The sequence below is a fragment of the Erythranthe guttata genome, chromosome 1 (genome assembly GCF_056151865.1).
Source record: "Erythranthe guttata isolate IM_541 chromosome 1, IM_541, whole genome shotgun sequence".
Taxonomy (NCBI): domain Eukaryota; kingdom Viridiplantae; phylum Streptophyta; class Magnoliopsida; order Lamiales; family Phrymaceae; genus Erythranthe; species Erythranthe guttata.
In genome coordinates, this window is record NC_142533.1 from 3,402,847 (window position 1) to 3,424,986 (window position 22,140).

General features: G+C 33.2%; 2 protein-coding genes and 1 long non-coding RNA gene across 3 annotated transcripts; 1 reads left to right on the forward strand and 2 right to left on the reverse strand.

Moving 5' to 3' along the window:
• Positions 1 to 1,140: 1,140 nt before the first annotated feature.
• Positions 1,141 to 9,362, forward strand: LACS4 (AMP-dependent synthetase and ligase family protein). Its single transcript, XM_088817424.1, has 19 exons — positions 1,141 to 1,615; positions 2,811 to 2,874; positions 3,000 to 3,089; positions 3,519 to 3,575; positions 3,795 to 3,843; positions 3,980 to 4,056; positions 4,330 to 4,369; positions 4,453 to 4,547; positions 5,733 to 5,900; positions 6,073 to 6,183; positions 6,265 to 6,352; positions 6,625 to 6,691; positions 7,051 to 7,126; positions 7,225 to 7,342; positions 7,964 to 8,209; positions 8,299 to 8,438; positions 8,506 to 8,688; positions 8,785 to 8,904; positions 9,037 to 9,362. Exons 1-19 carry the CDS (start codon positions 1,464 to 1,466, stop codon positions 9,082 to 9,084), a joined length of 1,989 nt encoding a protein of 662 aa, XP_088673550.1. The 5' UTR covers positions 1,141 to 1,463; the 3' UTR covers positions 9,085 to 9,362.
• A 536-nt stretch (positions 9,363 to 9,898) lies between these two features.
• On the reverse strand, positions 9,899 to 14,175 carry LOC105973826 (Leucine-rich repeat (LRR) family protein). Its single transcript, XM_012998878.2, has 6 exons — positions 13,844 to 14,175; positions 13,007 to 13,161; positions 12,181 to 12,398; positions 11,310 to 11,919; positions 10,274 to 10,786; positions 9,899 to 10,192 (listed from the first exon to the last, which is right to left on the reverse strand). Exons 1-6 carry the CDS (start codon positions 14,011 to 14,013, stop codon positions 10,095 to 10,097), a joined length of 1,764 nt encoding a protein of 587 aa, XP_012854332.2. The 5' UTR covers positions 14,014 to 14,175; the 3' UTR covers positions 9,899 to 10,094.
• Positions 14,176 to 19,787: 5,612 nt separating this feature from the next.
• LOC148772601 (uncharacterized) lies at positions 19,788 to 20,289 on the reverse strand. Its single transcript, XR_016032220.1, has 3 exons — positions 20,236 to 20,289; positions 20,072 to 20,147; positions 19,788 to 19,921 (listed from the first exon to the last, which is right to left on the reverse strand). It is a non-coding gene; the product is annotated as an uncharacterized LOC148772601 (long non-coding RNA).
• Positions 20,290 to 22,140: the final 1,851 nt, after the last annotated feature.

The following is a 22,140-nucleotide window of genomic DNA, read 5'->3' on the forward strand; positions in this document are numbered from 1 at the left end:
TTCAAATTTTCAATCTACTGGTATTAGCTGATTCAATTCATTTGGAAAATTATTCAACAGTAAAGTTATTTCCTTTTTTTGTATGTAGTATACTTAATAATGTTCCAGTATAATAGAATTTTGATGATACGATATAATCAATGGTTTGTTTATATTCTTACAACATCAAAACAATGCAATTTGTTGTCCCGTGCATCGCACGGGTACAATTACTAGTGATAATAATAATGATTATATTTGATGCCCTATTTATGATCACGTCAAATTGATTTTTTTAATATTTGTGGGAAATATTCGGTTTGAGGCCCGACTTCCGAGGAAACATTTCAGGATTCAAACTTATGGTTGTGTAATAATGTGAAGGCCCAGCCATTGGCATTGAATTAGGCAATGCCGTTTAATATGTTATTATTATATTTCAAAATAATATTCAATTTACTTGGTCGGATATAATGAATGAGTAGGTAAATTATGTCCATTCACTAATATAAAGTTAAATTATGCAAAAATACTTTATGTTTAAATAATTACAATCATTCCATTAATTATGAATCTCCTAACACATTTTCTCTTATGGTGCCAAATTAACATATACTATTATAGATTTCGTGAAATGTTCTTTATTTTCTCGTTCGTTCTATGATAAAATGCAATTTTTGATGTACCATTATCTGTTACATACAAGCCATGTTACATACAAGCCAAGAGACATCTCACGTTCTCTAGTTGTAGTTATTTTGTGCAAAAATCCAGTTTTTGATGCACCACTATCTGATGTTTACAAGTAAAGATACACATCTTATGATTTTCTTGTGTCAAAATGTGGTGCTTGAAAGGGATAAAATGGGTATAAACTGAAAAATATTTCACACTCCACTAAATCTGACATCACAAGTATAGACGTGTAAGAAGATTCATAGTTGAATGTGGTTATAATTACCGAAATATGAGGGAGTTTTTCGTAATTTCACCTCATCTCAAGGGCGACCGTGATTTACGCTAATATCTATATTAAAATTTAAAACCAATAATATTTACTTTGAAATTTATTTCCAATTCGATTTTTTTTATATAATATTACTATTGCTTCAGACAAAATATATTTTATATAATAAGCAAATACATCTGGAATTTGACTCTGAACTCTGTGAATCTACACACACACACACACTCGTATTTTCTCTCTCCTCCGATCACATTATTCGCTGGCCACACAACAAACTATTTGCATCCCACGGGGTCCCCCCTCACCCCCCACCCCCCCCCCCCCCCAGCCGAGCTACTAGTCCACGCGCACACGTTAATACGTTTGGATTTTGCTCACAAAACTACCACCTATATATACGCGCACATAAATTTATAGTATATATTATTACGATTGAAAATCTGCCCCTTATTTACTTTTTCCGTGTACACACAACACACACATTTTGCGTGTTGAGATTTTTTGTTAAGGTTTGGAGATGGCGAAGGACAAGTTTATTGTGGAGGTGGAGCCTTCGAAGCCGGCCAAGGATGGGAAGCCGTCGATCGGACCGGTTTATCGGAGTATTTTTGCCAAGGATGGTTTTCCGGCGCCGATTCCCGGACTCGACTGCTGCTGGGACATTTTCCGGTCTGATTTTATTTTTTATTTTAATTTATTTTGTTGGTGAAATCAGGTGAATGTTTATGCCAGCGGTTTGATTTGAATTACATTTTTACTCAGTTTATAGTATCAAAGAGGTTTTAGGACTATCAATGGAGATGCGGTTTTGAATCGGTGATCTGTCATTTTTTTTTCTGGTTGCGGTGTTTATGACTGGTTTGGAAGTAAAAGTCAACTTTCGTGTTGATCGTAAATTGTCAAATTTAGAGTTGATTTGACCTTTTGTTTGTGTTTGTGTGTGTGTGTGTGTGTGTGTGTGTCTGTGTGTCTGTGTGTCTGTGTGTGTGGGGGGGGGGTTCGTGTGCTAATGAGAGTTCTGAAACAATTTTTTTGCTGGTGATTGAGTAGGGATGATTTATTTGTGCAACTAAATCTGATCTGATCACATTAGAATGTGTAAACATCAAATCACACTTTCTTCTGTTTAAATTGTTATGATATTGTAGCCTAAATGGAAATAGTTTATTTTTTATTTTTTATTTTTTATAATTGTTTACATTTTTTTTTAATTATTAATTTTAGAATTTTCTGGACTTAAATTCTTCACAGAAATGTCATGCTAGTGTATCTGGAGAGTGTTGATAGTTAATAGGAAGAAGATAAAGTAGAACGCAGAAGAGCAAACTCTACAACTTTTATCTGTTCTTGTAGTTGGCTAAGGGGCAATTATTATTTAAGTATAAGCCTGAGAAGGCAGTGGGAGAATGGAGACGCGATATTGGCAAGCTTGTGTGTAAATTTTCACATACTAGGATTTAACACCTCAACCAATACTGCATGTTAGGATATATCTAAATTCTATATATAATCCAAATTCTACTAATAGGAAGTCAGAAGATGGACTGTATCAAATAAGCTGATTTGGTTCTTAAGAGAAAATTGAATTTTGAACATGAGAGTTGCCTAGTTATAATAGAAGTGGTGAGTTTGGTCTGGATAATATAGATGTCACCCGTGCAAAAGAAATTAGAAAACTAACAAAAATGTCTGACATGGTCCTCGTGGGTGTGGTACATTTTTAATCCAAATGGATAATCCAATTCTTGGAGAGTGTCTATCTGTCCTGTATACTGGATCGTTTCATGAATTGATATCTTTGTCTTTTCCATCTCAACTTCACGTGCTGATGAATATTGAATCAACTCTTTCTTTTGTGGCACAGTTTGTCAGTAGAGAAATATCCCAATAACCGGATGCTTGGTCGCCGTGAAATTGTTGATGGGAAGGTATAATTGTTGTGTAACAACTAGCAGTTCATCATGCTTGAAACTTCAGATTTGTTTCTTTATACCTTTATTCCTTTTTATTTTGGTACGATTTGACTGATCGTTATTGTTCATCTGCCGCACAGCCTGGTAAATATTCGTGGATGACTTATAAAGAAGTTTACGACGTAGTGCTGAAAATTGGTAATTCCATCCGCGCTTGTGGCATTGAAGAAGTAAGCATCAACAAACCTGCTCTCAGATTCTATTTCTTCTGTCAATAGTCATTATCGTAGTTCGACCTTAAAATTCCATTTGAAGTGTCTGTTTGTTGTATTCCCCTAAAACTGTCTTGATTTCATTGGTCCACTCTAAAGTATAGCTCGTTATTTATTGGTGAAGCATGGTGCAACTCAATATGGCTCTTAGTCATTATTCAATTTTAAATTTGCTTGCCATGACCTCTATGCTTCGGCTTTTTGACGCTACCCTATGCTAATTTCTTGACTTCCGCTCATTTTTGAATTGTCTGTACGTTGTTAATTCATAGTTGCTTGGATTTTGGTCATTTGGTCTATTTGTACTTTGTTAAATTATATTTATTGTATTTTTTTGGCTAAATGATTTTCCATCTCACTTTTTTTTTAACTTACTAATGATGTCAGGGAGGACGATGTGGAATTTATGGATCTAATTCCCCTGAGTGGATTATGAGTATGGAGGTACTTAACATGATTTTTATTCTCTGGTTATGTGAGTGTGTGCGTACACACGAATTTGCATACCTGTGTATTTTCCGCTATGATCTTATTTTATCTTGACAATTCAAGAGTATATCTTGAATATAGTATCAAGCATCTTATTTGTGTCTAAAAATTCATCCCAAGAATATATCTGAAATAACTTTTTCGAGTTGACTGAAACTAAACAAATTGATGCAGGCATGTAATGCTCATGGGCTCTATTGCGTTCCTCTATATGACACCTTAGGTATGTATCATTCTTCCTTTTGCATTCATTCATGTGGTTCACTGCATACTGAGAGACAATTCACATACTTATTGGCCTTTTCCATGTGTGGATCCATTTGTTAATAAAATGTAATTCTTCCCATTGGCTGGTTCAGGTGCTGGGGCTATTGAGTTCATCATTTGCCATGCGGAAGTTGCACTTGCTTTTGTAGAAGAAAAAAAAGTTTCAGAGGTAGAATTGTTAACTCACCAAAATGGAAGTCCTTTTATATGTATTATGGAAGTTTTTATCAGTTTAATTTATACAGCAAAATATTTTATTAAATAATGTGGTTCAAAAAATCTCTTTGTGACGCTTTGGCTCTCACTTTACCTTCATACAATGATGATGTTCACACATATATCCGTGAACTTTTAGGAAATATGTTAGGCTAGAAATTTCATAACGTGTCCTGGGTTAAGGAGGACCAGCAACTTATGCTAACATTCATTATTGGAATTTCAGCTCTTGAAAACATTTCCAGGTGCAGCAACGTACTTGAAAAGTAAGTAGCTTGGTGTTAGATTTCCTTTTGATTATTGTTTATTAATGTTAATGAAAATGACGAATATATTGCTCAATTTTCAGCAATTGTAAGCTTTGGGGGAGTCACTTCTGAACAGAAGGAAGAAGCTGAAAAATATGGCGCGGCTATTTATTCTTGGCATGAATTTTTGTCATTGGTATGCCTGTTGATCTTGATTAGTAATTTATTTCTTCTGTGTACAATCATACACTTGTGATTACATCGAAGATGTATATTCATGCATAACACTATTGATCATTCAATTTTCCCCTCCCGTAGCCCCTGTTAAGTGGATAGCAGTATGGTTCTGAACTTCATTACATACATTCTTATGTGGTCTGATGTTTTAATTTGAAGCTTCAACATCATGCATTTGCTGGTTAACTCATTTCTCCTGGTTGCTTTTTTTTTGGGTCAACTAAGTTGTTTTCTCAAAAATTACATCCCCCCACCTTATCTTACATTTACTGCCAGTTAAATTCATTTTGAAGGGTTTTGGATGAAACGTATCAAGTAGATCTAAGTGACGTACATCTAGAAAAATGAACAATCAATCAATAGAAGGAAAATAAAAAAGGGATTACCCTGAACACTTTATGTGAAAGAGAGATTAAGTTGTAATTTCATCTGCATACAACATGATCTTTTGGCCTTTGTGGTTTCTATTGTCTTTTCCAGTTTACATCCTTCTCGTTATTCCATTACAACGTGTGAAAGAGGTCGGAAAATGAACAGTATTTCTGACACTTCAGTTTATTCTCTGGCATTGTTTTATTAAGCATATTTGTGTACCCCATAAAAAAAAAGACCATAGTTGTATACAGTAGATATTGTAGCTTGATCTTGACTTGCGGCTACTTAGCCACTAAAGTTACTAGAAGAAATGTATAGGAGGGTAGGGCATCATCTTTTCTCATCTCTGGGAATGCTTATGTTTTAATTCATGTTATTTTAATTGCTGTATACAAGTTTTGTATTTTATTTTACTTATTTATTTATTTTTATTCTGTACTATTGTCTGTTAATATCCCTAGAAATAACTCAGGACTCTGGCTCTCTTTATCTCTGAAATTTTTGGCCCCCAACCGAAAATTTCTGGTTCCACCCATGGGTGGAGATACCAGTAAATGTATGGCACACACTTTTTGATGTGCCATCATGTATTTAACTAATCTAAACATCAGAATTTATTGCCATGTTTAAATTACTTTGTAATTGAATTTACAGTCAATTGACTCACAAATCATTTATCTTCTGTTTGTTTCATTCAGTTACATCAGGCATCTCATGTATTACTCTCTTGCCAATTGATTTTAAACTCCAGAACGTTAATATTTTGCAGGGAAAACACAAAGATTTTGATCTCCCCGTGAAACAGAAAACAGACATTTGTACAATTATGTATACTAGTGGGACTACTGGAGACCCCAAGGGAGTCATGATTTCCAACAAAAGCATTGTTACATTAATAGCTGGAGTACAATGTCTGCTATCGAATGTCAATGAATCGGTGATTACATATCTATTTGATTTTCTTCTACTGTTCATATAATTAATGAAAGATTGAATATAATCATATATAAAATCTGAGGTATTCATTATAGAAAAGTGTGTGAGGTACAAAACAATCAATTCAAAAGTTTGTGCATTGAGTTTCTATCTCATTCTTGTTTAAATTTCAGTTGACGGTCAATGATGTGTATCTGTCATATCTTCCCCTGGCGCACATCTTTGATCGAGTCATTGAAGAGTGTTTCATCAATCACGGGGCGTCAATTGGATTTTGGCGCGGGGTAAGAAAGTTTTGTTTATACTCCTATTATTATTATAGCTTAGAAACACCAGTAATTTATATGTCATTTTCATATCCACAGGATGTCAAGTTATTGGTTGAAGATATTGCAGAGCTTAAGCCCACTATTTTCTGTGCTGTTCCTCGGGTACTAGAGAGAATTTATGCAGGTTGGTGTCTGCCTTAATGTATAAGTATTATTAATAGTTTGATTGTTATGTATTTTAAGATGACTGCGTAGGATGATGGGATGTGGATTGTTTGAACGTAATATTTCTTACGCATGTTATCATGAGATCTGCCATTACCATTTTATGATCTTATTTTAGACTGTTAAATATTGAAGTATGGATAAAAGGATTGGGTTGTCTGATGAAGGAATTCTATGGTTTCTGCCATCTTTTATGATCTTATTTTAGGTGCGTTTGTATTTTTATTTCAGGTTTGCAGCTGAAGATTTCGTCAGGGGGGTTTGTCAAACAAACAATGTTCAATTTTGCTTACTCTTTGTAAGTTCTTATCCAATTTTGTCTTACTCTTTCTGCTCTGCAGGAAAAATAAAAGTGAGGGTTCATTACAACTAGAATTTGAATTCCACTAATGAACTCTCTTCTTCTTTCCATTCTCAGCTTCTTTAAAATCCTAAGGAAAAAGAAGTTTACAGCGTTTTGAACCAATAATTTTTGACTTCAACCATGATGATTATTCTATTTCTGTTTACAAAACTTTTGAGACCTTAACAATATGGTTTTATTCTATCACTATGCTCTCAAGCTGCAACCTTCGTATTACAGGGGTCGAACACGATTATATTATTTTCACTGTATCTATAGTTCTAATACCTGCACGTCAAACTTTTCTATTGCAGAAAATTACGAAATATGAGGAAGGGACAAAAACACGCAGAGGCATCTCCAATATGTGATAAAGTTGTTTTCAGTAAGGTAATTATCTTCACATTCGTGGATTTTTACCTTATATGCATATCTCTCAAAGTTCTACAGAAGTTTGACTGCCGCCATTCTTCTGGCATGCTTTTTAGGTGAAACAAGGTTTAGGGGGCAAAGTAAGACTTATTTTATCTGGAGCAGCACCTCTTGCCTCACATGTAGAAGAATTTCTGAGAGTTGTGTCAGGCTCTTATGTTCTTCAAGGATACGGTACTTCGCTTTACCTTATGAAAAATATCTATTGAATTTCCTTTATTTATTTATTTATTTATTTATTTACTTGGAGTTTGTAAAACTTCTGCTTTTTCTGCATTTGAAGTGTGTATTTTGTGTAAGGTTTGGCACCCTTGAAAAGACTATTGGCTGTGTTATTTCCTGCATAGTTGCTGGGTTAAGTTTTTTGTGTCAATTATGATTTAATTATGTAAAAAAATTACTGTTTCACTTACGTTTTCATATTATTACTAACCACTATTTTGGTTTTAAATTCTGAATAATTGAACAAAATCCTCGCACTGGTTTAACTGGGATTTGACTGTTAGACTGCCTATAATCGAGTTGGAAGCCTCCCTTTTATGGTTTCATCACTTTCATGTGTAAGAAATTTTAGAGATTCCACATTTTGCTGCTGGTTATTGACTTCATCTAATCTTCTCTCTTTTGTCTAAAGTTCAAATGACCAAATCTTCATTTCCCTTGAAGGATGATTTATGTTTATGCTGGTTTCAATGCTCTCTGGACCTTGAAATTCATTTATTACTGGTTTTGATTGCATATTTTCCTGCTTTATGATGCTGTCTGATTTGTTTATTTTTTTCTTCGTGAATTTAGGCTTGACGGAAACTTGTGCTGGTACATTTGTTTCAATACCGGACGAGCTGAAGATGCTGGGCACAGTGGGTCCCCCAGTCCCTAATGTTGAGGTTTGCCTGGAATCTGTTCCCGAAATGGGGTACGATGCCCTTTCAAGTACACCTCGTGGAGAAGTATGTGTAAGGGGTGATACTTTGTTTTCTGGCTACTTCAAACGTGAAGACTTAACCAAAGAAGTCTTTGTTGATGGCTGGTTTCACACAGGTTAGTTTCCTAGTGACACACATTGAATCAATATCAAGTCCGTTACTTATTGTTTGCATCATGATTTTAATCAATCTGTATTTTGTCAGGTGATGTCGGTGAATGGCAAGCAGATGGGAGCTTGAAAATTATTGACCGTAAGAAGAACATTTTCAAACTCTCACAAGGAGAATATGTTGCAGTCGAGAACTTGGAAAATATATATGGTCTAGTTTCTGATATTGACTCGGTATGTACACGTGACAAGTTTAAAAAGAAAAAAAAAAAGTAGCAATAACATTTATGAAATTGTGCAGATATGGGTATATGGGAACAGCTTTGAATCTTTCCTTGTTGCTATTATCAACCCAAGTCAGCCAGCAGTGGAGCGATGGGCTGAACAGAATGACATATCTGGGGACTTTAAAGCCCTCTGTGAAAATACCAAAGTGAAAGAATACTTTATGGGAGAGCTTGCACGGATTTCAAAAGAAAAGAAGGTTCGTTCACTCACCACTCCCCATTCTTATTACATGTTTCTTTCGTTATTTAATATTTCACTAACATACCCAATTATTTTTTGGGGCGTTTGGCAGTTGAAGGGTTTTGAAGTCATTAGAGCAGTTCATCTTGATCCAGTCCCGTTCGACATGGAGCGAGACCTTATCACACCAACATTCAAGAAGAAAAGACCACAGTTGCTTAAGTACTACCAGGTAAACCCTTTTGTCAACAAGTGTGCATAATAATCGTAATGATGATCGCGCTACATTTTTTTCTAATACATTTTTTGCAGCTGCTGTCTTTTGCTAATACAACTATTTTTTTTTTCTTTCTTTTTTTTGCAGGGTGTCATTGACGAAATGTACAAGAGTGGAAGTAAGCCACCTGCATGAAAGGTGAATGCTGGAAATATATAATCTGATTTGGCAATATTGCTGACGGCGAGTTGTTTTTTTTTCTTTCCTTTCTTTTAATTCATTTCGTAAACTTCAACCCCCCTACCCCGAGTAACCCAAACCGAAACGCAATGAAAAGGAAAGAGATGATGGATTTGGACTGTATATATTGCTTGCTATTACTGAATTATATTGTTGTATCAAATTCTTATTGCAATGTAACCCATTTCAACTTTATTTCATCTGGTGAATTATTTGCTTACTTTGAAAGACAATCACTACTTTGTTTTGTTCGATGCCGGTTTTTTTGGCGGGTTTTCCCAATGTTGAGCAGTGCAATAAATAAGCATTTCCTCTTGTTGTGCGATAGTATCTTGCAGAAACAATTGTTTAGGCTATCATGTTTAAATTATGTCCCTCTCCTTCCCTCGATTCAACTTTTTTAGCATACAACCCCCTAAACAGGATACTGATTGCTAAAAAAAATTAAATCGTAGGGAGGTTTTAGCCAATGAATAACATGGGATAGTTTTCTAGCAATTTGATATAACACATGGGTACTAATTCCAAATAAGCCCTATTGCAATATGACTCACTTTCGGCATTCATCACATTCAACACATTACATAATTCTTTTTGCCTAAGATGCTCTTACACGTGGCTAGAGCCTGGAAGTACCATATATAGAGAAGTGAATTACAACTTTCAAATTTTCTTTTGAATTAATATTTGAGCTACGACTCGAGGAAAAGATGCAGTGCATTGCCTATGCTGTACCCATTCAAGTTCATCTTAAGGTATAAAGTCTGCATTTTCCGGAATCGAGCATAATTCAAATCTGCAATTAAATATAAACCCTGCTCGCGGTTACACAAAACCAGCCAATGCAGTCCTCTTCGGAATACAACATACAACTACCACAAATCCCCAAGACAAAATTCATGCATATTTTATATTTATAAGAACCAAAAAGTTGGATTCCAACTTTATATGACTCGGTCGTCACATTAAGGCCCAGGAATACCTTGATGAGTCGAAGTTGAAAATGTCGCAGAACAAAATTGCAGAGCTAATAATTCTTCTTTGCTATATTTCAATCTTTGATCTGCAGGAACAAAATTGTTAAGATAGATAGGATCATCTTTTTTACGATAACTGAACCGGACAAACAATCAAGACAACTCACCCAGAAAAATATCGTCGGGCTTAAGCGGTGACACGGACAGCTTGCCCTCGTGCTTGAACTGCAAACTCTTCGTAGTTGCTCGTGATGGAGACGAATAAGGGGAGTTCTTTTTATCAAGTGTCTCTATAAATCGATGCTTTACTTCAATCTGACGATGCTTACGGTAGAAGTGCAAAATACCATCCTGTGTTAATAGCCAGCATCCTCTTAGATCAAGCACTTCCAAAGCTGGAGGAGGAACGAACGCAGCAAGTCCAGTATCGGTCAACACAGCATCACGAAAACCGAGATGTGTTAACTTTGCGGAAGATGAGATTTGGTGTAGAGATGCATCGGTAAGAGAGACGTTTTTTAGGGATAGATAGGTCAACTTGCCCATGTTTGTGAGAGGGCAAAGTCCAGCATCTTTGATATGTGTATCCTCCAAATCTAACCTTTCTAAATGGCTTAGACTTTCAAGTGCGGAAAATGATGGGACTTCATCAGGAATACGGTTTTCTTGGTAAATTAGACCTGGTAATTAATAAAAAAAAAAAATCGCTATTTATGGAGTGGTTTACAAATCTGCAAAATTGAGTTTGCCAGAGAAACTTAAGGGAGAGATTTCAAATCCATAATAACAAATCCATTAATGTTGTTTGGATTGAGTCATTCAACAAGGGATTTCAAACCCATAGCTCTCACTTTTAGTTGTTTTTGAGCAATTGTGGAGGATTTCAAATCCTCCCCATTTGGTCTTATTTCAAATCCATCAATCTAAACGCAGTCTAAGGCTTAATTTGGATTAAGAGATTTGAAATGAATGGATTTAAATGATTCCAAATGAGAAGGATTTGAAATGACTCCAGATTTGAATCTACCACAATTGCTCAAAAAATAGCTTAAAATGAGAATTAATGGTCTGAAATCCATTGCCAAATGACTTAATCCAGACAACCTCAATAAATTTGTTATTATCAATTTGAAATTCCTCCCTCAAATCCCGCAACCAAACGCACACTAAAATAACTGAAAGGTGCTGATATTGGAATATTACCTTTCACATTTGTACTGCTCAGGTTGATGACTTTGAGAGACGGCATCATGCTAATATATGGGAGAGCTTTATCGTCAATGGGTGTGCCAGACAACAATAGAGTCTCGAGACTAGGAACATATCCAGCTAATGATGCAATCCCGTCTGAACTTACTCTTGTACTGCTGAGATTCAGATATCTTAAATTGTCTCCCGCGTGTGCAATGTGTTCGACTGAATTGTCAGTTAATGCAGTACCACTGAGGTTCAAATCGGTCATTGCATTCATAGAACCCAAAAAGGCGAACGACTGTACGGAAGAGTTGGATATATCCAAGAAACAGAGTCTACTTGTTTCGACACATTCGAAGGCTTTATCAACATTAGTGATTGTAGCTCCAGATAGAATCAATTTCTTCAGGTAAGGTTTCTGACCTTCTCCTTCGAATAGAGAATGTATGGTGCAGTTGCTCATGTTTAGGTATGCAAGAGACGACAAATTCGGCAAGTCTGTTACATTGGTCCAAGCTAGGTTTAAGAAACTCAAGCTTGGAAACATCTTGAGGAGAACTGCACCTTTGTTGGATATTTCACTCCCCCAAAGGTCTAAATGTTGCAATTTCTTGAGAACCTAATTTTTTCAAATTACGATGGTCAGTTTTGACAAGGCTACATATCCTAGCAACATACGTAATGCATTTTAACTCGTAACACAGTAGCATAGGCAAATAGAAATGAAAGACATACTAGAAACAACCACTTTAACTGCACCCCAAAAATAGATAAGAAGAAAACTTAAAATATGATTCTTAATTCAGACTAACTGCCGCAGTTAGCTATCAAAGAAACATTGGATAAAATAAAATCTCATGCACTCACACAGATTTTGCACCTGAAGGGAACTCAGAGTTGAATCTGTGACAGGTAAACCTCCAAGGTCCAACATCAATAAGTTAGTAAGTGAAGCGAGAATCGATATGCAGTTTGCAGAAACACCTATTTCTGAAATGCATAACTTTTCGAGGTCGGGAACTGATAATAGATGTCTAATCCCTTCATCTGTTATCTTGGAGCATCTCGAAAGGTCCAGCTCCTTTAAATTCGTCATTCCTGATATAAATGAACGGACTTACAACTAACATTATAAATCGCGAACTAATGAAACTTACAGCTGATGTAATAAAACTTATAAAACGAAGTCAGTAATATAGATCTAAACTTGATACCACTGCAGTCGATAATTTTTTGAAAAATTTAACCAATGTAAGGTTCCAAATATAGTGTACTATAATTACAGAAGAGCGATTGATGAACTATCAGTTAAGCATGCCCCTTAAACTTTAGGATGTGGATGTGGTCTTTCACACTAATACCTGAAATTCAACTATTAAGAATGAAGAAAGCAAATAAAACTAGTTTCGCTTGTAAAAGGAACTGCCTAATCCAAGGGCAAGAGATAGGACATCCTTATATTAGGTCATCAATGTAGCTATATGAAAACTTAGACAGGGAAAAACTGAGGTAACTTATTAAGGAAAACGAGACCACGGCAATCCATGCTGTCATAGGGCCATCGGCTGAGGAAATGCTTTCCAGTTCTACGCAAATAACCTAGAGTATGTACTTACATATGTATATGTATGTACATATACACATTTGTATCTTTATTCTCTAACCATGAGTTCGAATAAGTTCAAAAAAATATGAATTGTACATACCTGTTATATTCCAAAGAGCTGAATTATTGATTTTATGGCAGTCTGCCAAAACCATTGAATGCAAGTACCGGAATGCCCCCAAATATGCCATCCATTCTGCATCCACACAGCTCTCACCTCTCAAATCAATTGCCTCTATACTGTATTTGAAAACTCTGAAGAATGACAGATAAATGAAGATATCAGATACAAGATACAACTGACTCGAGAAGCAACGTAGACATTCTATTAGAAATTTTTATATATTCCTACCATAACATCAATCAGTAATTGCTATTCATTTCGTAAAATCATAATTAATAATGGAAAGATAACTCCGATCATCCATTTTTCTCAATAACATCTCATCAGTGTTACATTTTTAAAAGGTTAAATTGATGCATCAGAAGAGCATGATTGATTAATTAATTCAGACGTTCGAATGAATCTACCTCTGTGCAATGAATTGGACCAGGTCAACTGCCGGATTATCTCAGAGATCTAAATTTCACGCAGATCAATTATCATCATATTTAGATTTCTGACTGGTATCTCATTGAAAAATTCAATAACTCAAGCATAATTTATATATACAAATAGTTAAACATCAGTTATATGTAGCTAGCTCTTACCAAGGCAATTTATCCACAGGTTTAACTAGTTCAGAAGAAGAACAAAAAGAGTAAAACAATCAAATTAAACAACACAATTAATTGTGTGAAATTATTCCGCGAGCAATTATCTCATAGTTGCCTTTACAGTTACTGGATCAGAAGTTGCCGAAAATCAGAAATTCAGCAGAGATTCAAAATAATAAAAATGAAAAAGAAACTCGTCGGTTAATTAGAAAATACATACTCGAGCAGAGAAGGAAAAAGCAGGCGGCGACGGAGGAGGTGGCGGAGGAGGTCCTCGGCGAGATGAGACGGCATGCGCTCAAGAGTCCGCCGCTGCCTCCGCCACTTCTCGACGGCGGCGGCGCTCTCAGTGGCTGCATCGATGCACATGCGCACCAACAAACTCTCCATCGAACACTAAGTTATCCAATTTCACTTGCACTTTCGTTACAATAATTCGGAATTAATTTGAGAATTGATGAAATGGGGATCGTGATGGAAGTCTCGGGAGGAGTATTAGACTTTTAACAATTCAGAGAAAACCCAAAAAGAGTTAAAACTTGGACCCCCAACTGCACCGATCCAAGTTTAGGGTCTGCCAATACTTTAATAATTTCCTAGCAAAATAATTCATACTAATCGCTACAAGAAATTGTCAAATTGGCAACAATATGTTTTGTTGCCAAAAGACTTTAATTTTGTTGCCAACTCCTCTTGTAACAAAATTATTTTGTTGCCACCTTCGTTGCCGTTTCCTTGTCACCAAAAGTTCCGGGCAACGAAATGTTACAAATCGTTGCCAATAATGCATTATAGACAACATTGTTATATCGTTGCGACATATTGATCGTTGCCAATGCATGAAGTAATAACAACAAGTCTATTTTGTTGCCATACATTTATCGTTGCAAATTCTTTGATTACTACCAACGAATTTATTTTGTTGCCACAAATCTATCGTTGCCAATATATTTATTAATAACAACGAATTTATGTCGTTGCAACACATAAATCGTTGCCAATACATTAATCATTAAGAACAAAATTGTATTTCGTTGCAACATATTTATTGTTGCCAATACATGACTTATTTTCGACCGCACCCACCAGCCGACCTTTGGACTACCGACCCGCATCTGCCGACCCGACCTTTGGACCGCCAACCCGCATTTGCGGACCCGACCTTTAGACCGCCGAACCGCTTCAGAGTCGGAATTGTTGGGTTAAACTCATGATTAGCCCAACCGCACCCGCCAGCCGACCTTTGGACTACCGACCCGCATCTGCCGACCCGACCTTTGGACCGCCAACCCGCATTTGCGGACCCGACCTTTAGACCGCCGAACCGCTTCAGAGTCGGAATTGTTGGGTTAAACTCATGATTAGCCCAATAGGCTAACCCGCTTGATAAATGTCAATCATTAAGAACAAAATTGTATTTCGTTGCAACATATTTATTGTTGCCAATACATGACTTATTTTCGACCGCACCCGCCAGCCGACCTTTGGACTACCGACCCGCATCTGCCGACCCGACCTTTGGACCGCCAACCCGCATTTGCGGACCCGACCTTTAGACCGCCGAACCGCTTCAGAGTCGGAATTGTTGGGTTAAACTCATGATTAGCCCAATAGGCTAACCCGCTTGATAAATGTCAAATATATGGAGACATGACAATGGTAAGAGTCGAACTCTGGTTGATTTGAAGTTAGACACCCTTCAAACCGCTGGCCAGGGCAACACTACATTTGTGTAAACTAGCTGAAAATAAATTTATAAAAACTAAATACACAAGATCAAATGATTAAAATAACTACATAAATAAATAATATGTCATAACAAATAATTTACTATATGTATTTTATGTTCAAAAAATAATTTACAATAAAATTTAATTATAAATATAACATCTACCATTAATTATATATAGTAATTTTTTAAAATCATATCAACAATTGACTTAACAAAAAAATTATGAGTTATTGTAGTTAATATAAACAAATAAGATTTTTCTTAACATATTATTATATAATATATATATATATATATATATATATATATATATATATATATATATATATATATATATATATATATATATAAAATTAAAATGTAGAAAAAGAGTTGGTTTTTAAATTTACAACGATTATATTTTGTTGTCAAATCACTTGGAGCATTTACAACAAAATATTTCGTTGTCTTTCGTCACTTATTCACAACAAAAATAAATTTGTTGCCATTGTAAATGTATTTACTACAATTTTGTATCGTAGCAAAAAGAAATACTCTTTTGCAACAATAAAGTTGTTGTCTTACATTAAATTCGTTGTAAAATATATACGATACTATTCACAACAATATGTTTCGTTGCCTATGAGATTCAAAGGCAACAAAAATATCTTGTGTTACAAAAACGTTATTCTTTAGCCACAAATACTATATTTCGTTGCTCAAATATAACTATTGGCAACGGAATTCATTTCGTCGATAAAGAAATCGTTGCCTATTTTGCATTTTCTTGTAGTGAATGTTAATCTAGTGGTATTTGTTTAGTTATTATTGGATTTTTATTTGTTGATACTTTAATTAGGGTAAATTCCACTTTCCTCCATTAGTTTTCAGAATTTTGATTTGAACTCCGTCTGATCTAGGTCTGAAAATTTTAAAAAATCCACCCCTCCCAGTTTAAATAATTATTAAAAAAATAGAAAATAAATTGTGACTGGCGTCGTGGATTATGTTTTCTCGTTGTCTTGATTTTTTCTTTTATTATTATTATTTTTTTTTTTAACTGGGAGCTAGATGTGGCATTTTTGTAATTTCAGAGCTTAGATCAAACGATGTTAAGGTGAAATGTCTGACAACTAACAGCGAGGGCCACATTGAGACAATTTTTCAAGTGCAGGGGGCAAATCGATACAATCGAGAGTAGAATGGGGTAAAGTCGTGCCTAAGTATAAGGGGGAAAGTGAAATTTACCCTTTTAATTATTATTGGATTTTTTTTTTATTTAGAGCACTTTACAAATAAGTCCATCAATGGGTACTTATTCGAAAAGGGGTCTAGACAAAAAAATATTTTACAAAAAAGTCCACACATTGTCCAGAGGTTTTTGTAAAGACTAAAATAGCCCCTCACATCTTAATAAGCTCCAATTTCATCATTTTATTTAATTTTAACCTTAATTTAACCCAAAATTTCACAAATTATTCAATTTTGACCCAAAATACAATTTTGAGTACAATTTTGAGTACAATTTCGTTCGTCGCCGCTGCTGACCGCCGGTCTCCGACGTTGAATTTGTTTTTATATAATTCTTTTCTTTAACATCTTTTTGCCCCCCGTTTAAACAGTAATATTGTTATATTAATTTCTAGCACAGTAATATTAACACAACAAAAGTCATTATTATTATGTAATAGTCATAATATTAATATATTGACCGTTCAACAAAGGTAAACATAATAAAAAGCCAAAAGAAATAATATTACTATAACAACAATATTATTAACGTCAACCACAATAATATTATTGTGTTTACAGTAATCTATATAATATATAAAGAGAGAATACGCAATTGAAGTTTTGACATCTTCAATTTTGATCCCAAATCTTTTCATCTCTTTTATTTGTGGACTTCTTTCCTTAATTAGTCTTTATTACATTTTGTCATATTTATTATTTGACTTATTTAAAAAAAAATGATTTCTTTATTACATTTATATTAATTATAAAATAAATATTATATTGATATTTAATAAGGAAATTTCGAATTTCCTTTGATTTGGCCAATCATATCTTTTATTTTTTCTTACAAATTTGAATATCAACATTTATGTTAATTATATAATAAATGGTTATTTCCTTATTTATACATATTTAACTTAATTATGATACTCAATACAAGTATAAAACCACATTTCCCATCCAACACCAAATCAAAATTGTCCACCCTTTTTTATCTCCATCTTCACCTCACTCCGACGCAGAACCAAGAAATGAAAGAAGAAAAAAGTTGGCTGATGATACTTTGTTAGTGTTGTTTTTTCCGTTTTTATTATTATATTTTTTATACAATTTTATTTCAATGATGTTTATCATTTTTATTTACTTATTTATTTCTATTGCTTTCAAAATATATTTTAGATTACCATTCTCTTTAATTTCAATTTTTTTAATAAATCCATTCAAATCTTTATACATTTTTTTTAATAAGTTTGAATTATTCTTTTTGTATATTATGTTCTTTTAGTTTTGGTTTTATTTTCATATTTTAAACAACTCCTAATGTTAATGCTATTTATTTTCATATAATTTTATTTCAATAATTTTGTAGCATTTTATTATTGTTTCCTATTATTTTTAATATAAAATTCGATTCACTATTCATTTTAATTTCTATTTTTTAATAATTTCATTCAAAAGTTTGTTCAAATGTTTAACGACTTTGAATCATATTTATATATTTATATAAAAGTGGAAATCCATTCTTTATTTTTTTTAATTTATTTTCATTTTCTAAATATTTCACGATTTTATGGTATTCATGTATATTTTAAATAGTAGCAAAAAGTAGACTAATATACCGTATTTTAAGCCAGATTTATTTTCTTGGTGATTTCTTTCCTCGGTTATTGTTTATATCAATGGATTTCACAATGATTTGTTTAAAAAAAATATTTTACCTGTTTTTCAATATTTTCATGAAATTAGATATTAAAATTAAAAAAACAATGATATTAATAATTTATTTGATTAATTGTCTTTCCTATTTTGCACACCCTTCACCCATATAAAAACTCATTTTATATATATTTTTTACTAATTGATTTTCATCAATATTCGTTGAAACAAACTACATACTAAATATTGAAACTGAAATTGCAATTGATTTTCATATATCCAGAAATGGAAATTTCTCGAAAAGGATAATTCTAATGCATTCGATCCGACTTTCACCTCTGAATGTGACAATCAATTACATATCTACATATTTATAATTAACCATTTATTCAAAACAAATAATAAATAAATTATTTATTTATTAATTTGTTCCAATCGAAATATTCAAAATAGTTTAACTATTGCTTAATTTGGATACAACCACCATTCAGCTTAGGTTAATTTTTAATATTTTATTTTGAGTTTTCTAAACGGATAAATACATATAAAACAAATAACTACGTTGTTTATTTATTTATTTCAATTGAATTATTCAAATTTAAGTCTAAATTTTTTTTTGAGTAAAAATTTAAGTCTAATTAAGACTTACTTTGGATTTACTTACTAGAAAACCACCAATCAAATGTGGTCAATATTTAACATATAAGTTTGTTTATAAAAATATAGATTCTACACTCTATGTTTCATTCATTCAATGACAATCCCATTAATAGTGCATTTTCAATTCTAACTGATTTGTTCCTTTTTTATTTATACACATACAATTTATCCTCAAATACCTTTATCGCATATATTTTTCTTTGACATCCTAATAGGTATTCTTGCAATATAATTTCAATTATCTAATGAATTATCCTAATATACAAGTTGCGACATGTTTTTTTTTCTTTTTTACCTTTTTCCGCTAAACCATAAACAATAATACAATATTTAAAAATTGGGTGAACAAATAATTTTACTTTTTAATTGTGTTTAGTGAACATTGTGTAGTACTATTTTAATTGTTTTGATAAACCTAATTTCACTTAAATTGGGATAAGTAGTTTTAGAATATTATTTTTCTTATTACAACTAGATAGAAAAGTAAAAATTGGGTAACGTTTTTAATTATTGTTTGGTGAATTATATATGTGTGTTGTACTATTTTCATTGTCTTGACAAAATCTAAAACTTATTTAAATAGGGATAAATAATTTTTAAAATATTTATACTGTTCGCATTACTAGAAACAACATTTAAGAAAATGGCAAACGATATTTTATAATGGGAAAATTATATTTTTTTATTGTAAGTTATAGTTCGATGAATTTTGTGTTTTTAACTATTTTAGTTGCCTCAACTAAAATAAACCCATTCAAATTTTGGAAAATAATTTTCGAAATACCCATGTTGTTACCACAACTAGATAAAATATTTTTAAAAATGATTAAATGACATTTCATACTGGAAAAGTAATAATTGTTTATTTATTTCATAGTGAAATAATTATTTTAAAATTTTATCGACAACATATCATTGGAAAAGGCTATCTCTGCATCTTGCATCGTAACTAAGCCCTTCTCCTAACCTTCCATATATTTGTGTCACGATCAACTTCATGCTTCCCCGACATATCGATTGCATCGACGCTTAGAACTGAAACGATTCACACATAGTAAAATAAGACGTGGAAAATGTGACTACACTAATAAGATAAGAGTTTCACGGAAGCACATAAAATCAATGATTTGACTGAAGGAGTGGTATAGGAGAAGATAATGAAAAACAGAGGTTAAAAAGACTAACCATCACAAGGCAAAGAGGGGAATGTAATATTTATATGGATTGGAAGTGTTTCTCCACGTTTTAAATCAACTGACATCTGCCAAGTTTTTATATCCCATATTAAGAACCATAATGACAAGTTATGGTAAGAATAAAGAAAAACTATGTAAACGAACAAAACGAACCTGATGTACAGTGTATGTCGAAATATAATATGTCAGCTCGTGCAGGAACAAAAATGCCATGATTGCAAGTCCAACGATATAAACTATTATGAAACACGAAAAAGTTTTGAAGTCAGTACTGCATCCCTTACACCAATTGACTACCATCACAATGTATTGCATATGCATTGAGTGTTCATACAACTGCATACATGATATACATAGTAATACACTTAGATACTTAATAACCACAATCAAGAGACATTATAGTTCTTACCAAACTTATGATTAATATCACAGCACAAATAATTTGAAATACTAAAGCACATACATTATGTTCACCTCAGATAAAGCCAAGATAGCAAGTTTTATATCTAATTGCAAGGAAACTGAAGATTAAGAACAATAAAGTTAAAAACTATTATACCTTGCTTGATAATAGCAGTGGATTTCCATGATAGGGTCGTCAACAACTAATTTCCTATTTGCCACTGTAAATAGAAAGCAATACATTATTCATATGTTTTTTATATTAATTATTGAAGAAACTCCTGCCAGTTTACTAAACTTCCGGAAATTGCATCATAGCCACAACAGGGGTCAAACTGTAATTATTGAAAAAACTCTTCCCTGCTAAAATTCTAATATGAAAATATCTAAATAGTCTATGGGTTTCAACCCTCATCTTTCTCTCACTTAGCAGAAAAACCCTCTAAACGGGAGTCAATCTGTAATTATTGAAAAAACTCCTACCTGATTGAGAAACTTCCAGAAATTGCATCATAGCCACAACGGCGGTCAATCTATAATTATTGAAAAAAACTCCTACCTGACTGAGAAACTTCCGGAAATTGCATTATTGCCACAACGGGGTCAAACTGTAATTATTGAAAAAACTCTTCCCTGCTGTTAGAACTTTCGTAAATTGCAGCAACACCCACAATCTTTATCTATCTTCACATCCGACCGCCTGCAGCTTAAAATTCTCAATTTTACGAAGCTTCTTACCCTGTTTCATTTATTATTTGTGAATCCACCAATTGAAGCATTATGAAATGGAAAGCCTGTGCTGAATTGGGTATTAAGTCTTTCGATATCGACCTTCCGGATGACGTCTCCGAACCTGACTTGATTACCAAAGTCCACGAATTGATAAAAAGGATGAAAGGGTGCAATACAAACACATGAGAAAAATACAGATGCAAATAAAATGTACAGAGGGAGTGAAAAAAATGTGAAAGGGAGAATCCTTACCGTATCTTCTGGTTTCACTTTGCAAAATAGTTAAATATGAATGGGTTGACAAGTCTAGAGGTCGGATATAAATATGAAGAGAAAACATAAACGTGTTGAAGTGGGAGACAGAAGTTGAAAGTGTTGGAAGTCTTTGGGAATCCGGAAAATCGGAACAAAAAAAATTGAGATGGAAAATAAATAAAAAATTACGAAAAATATGTTGGAGATAAAATAATATCAAAAATGTGATAAAAATCGAAAACAAATAAACAATTAAAATTTTTTTTTGCTGGAGATAAAATAATACAAAAAATATGCTGGAGATAAAATAAAAAAATTACCAAAAAACAAAAAAAAAAAAGAGATTTTAATATTTAGAAGATTTAATTAGTTGTGCATTAGAGATTTTAGGGCTGAAAATTAGGAGCGAAAGTTACAAAAAAACGAAAAAGAGATTTTAATAATTAGAAGATTTAATTAGTTTTGCATTAGAGATTTTAGGGCTGAAAATTAGGAGCCATGGAAATTAAAAAGTAAAATTACAAATAATATGCAGGATAATTAGGAGCGAAAGTTAAAAAAACAAAAAAAGAGATTTTAATAATTAGAAGATTTAATTAATTACAAATATGTCATTAGGGTTTTTCTAGGGTTGCCCAACGTTTCTTTCCTTTATATATAAGATTAGTA

What these genes read in the sequence shown, in the direction of transcription:
- LACS4 (XM_088817424.1), top strand. Translation starts at nt 1,464, where the DNA reads ATGGCGAAGGACAAGTTTATTGTGGAGGTGGAGCCTTCGAAGCCGGCC. An exon ending in GCGCTTGTGGCATTGAAGAA is followed by an intron (nt 3,090 to 3,518) that starts GTAAGCATCAAC and finishes TAATGATGTCAG; the next exon opens with GGAGGACGATGTGGAATTTA. An exon ending in TTATGTTCTTCAAGGATACG is followed by an intron (nt 7,343 to 7,963) that starts GTACTTCGCTTT and finishes TCGTGAATTTAG; the next exon opens with GCTTGACGGAAACTTGTGCT.
- LOC105973826 (XM_012998878.2), bottom strand. Translation starts at nt 14,013, where the DNA reads ATGGAGAGTTTGTTGGTGCGCATGTGCATCGATGCAGCCACTGAGAGC. An exon ending in GAGCAGTACAAATGTGAAAG is followed by an intron (nt 10,787 to 11,309) that starts GTAATATTCCAA and finishes ATTAATTACCAG; the next exon opens with GTCTAATTTACCAAGAAAAC. An exon ending in GCCCGACGATATTTTTCTGG is followed by an intron (nt 10,193 to 10,273) that starts GTGAGTTGTCTT and finishes TTGTTCCTGCAG; the next exon opens with ATCAAAGATTGAAATATAGC.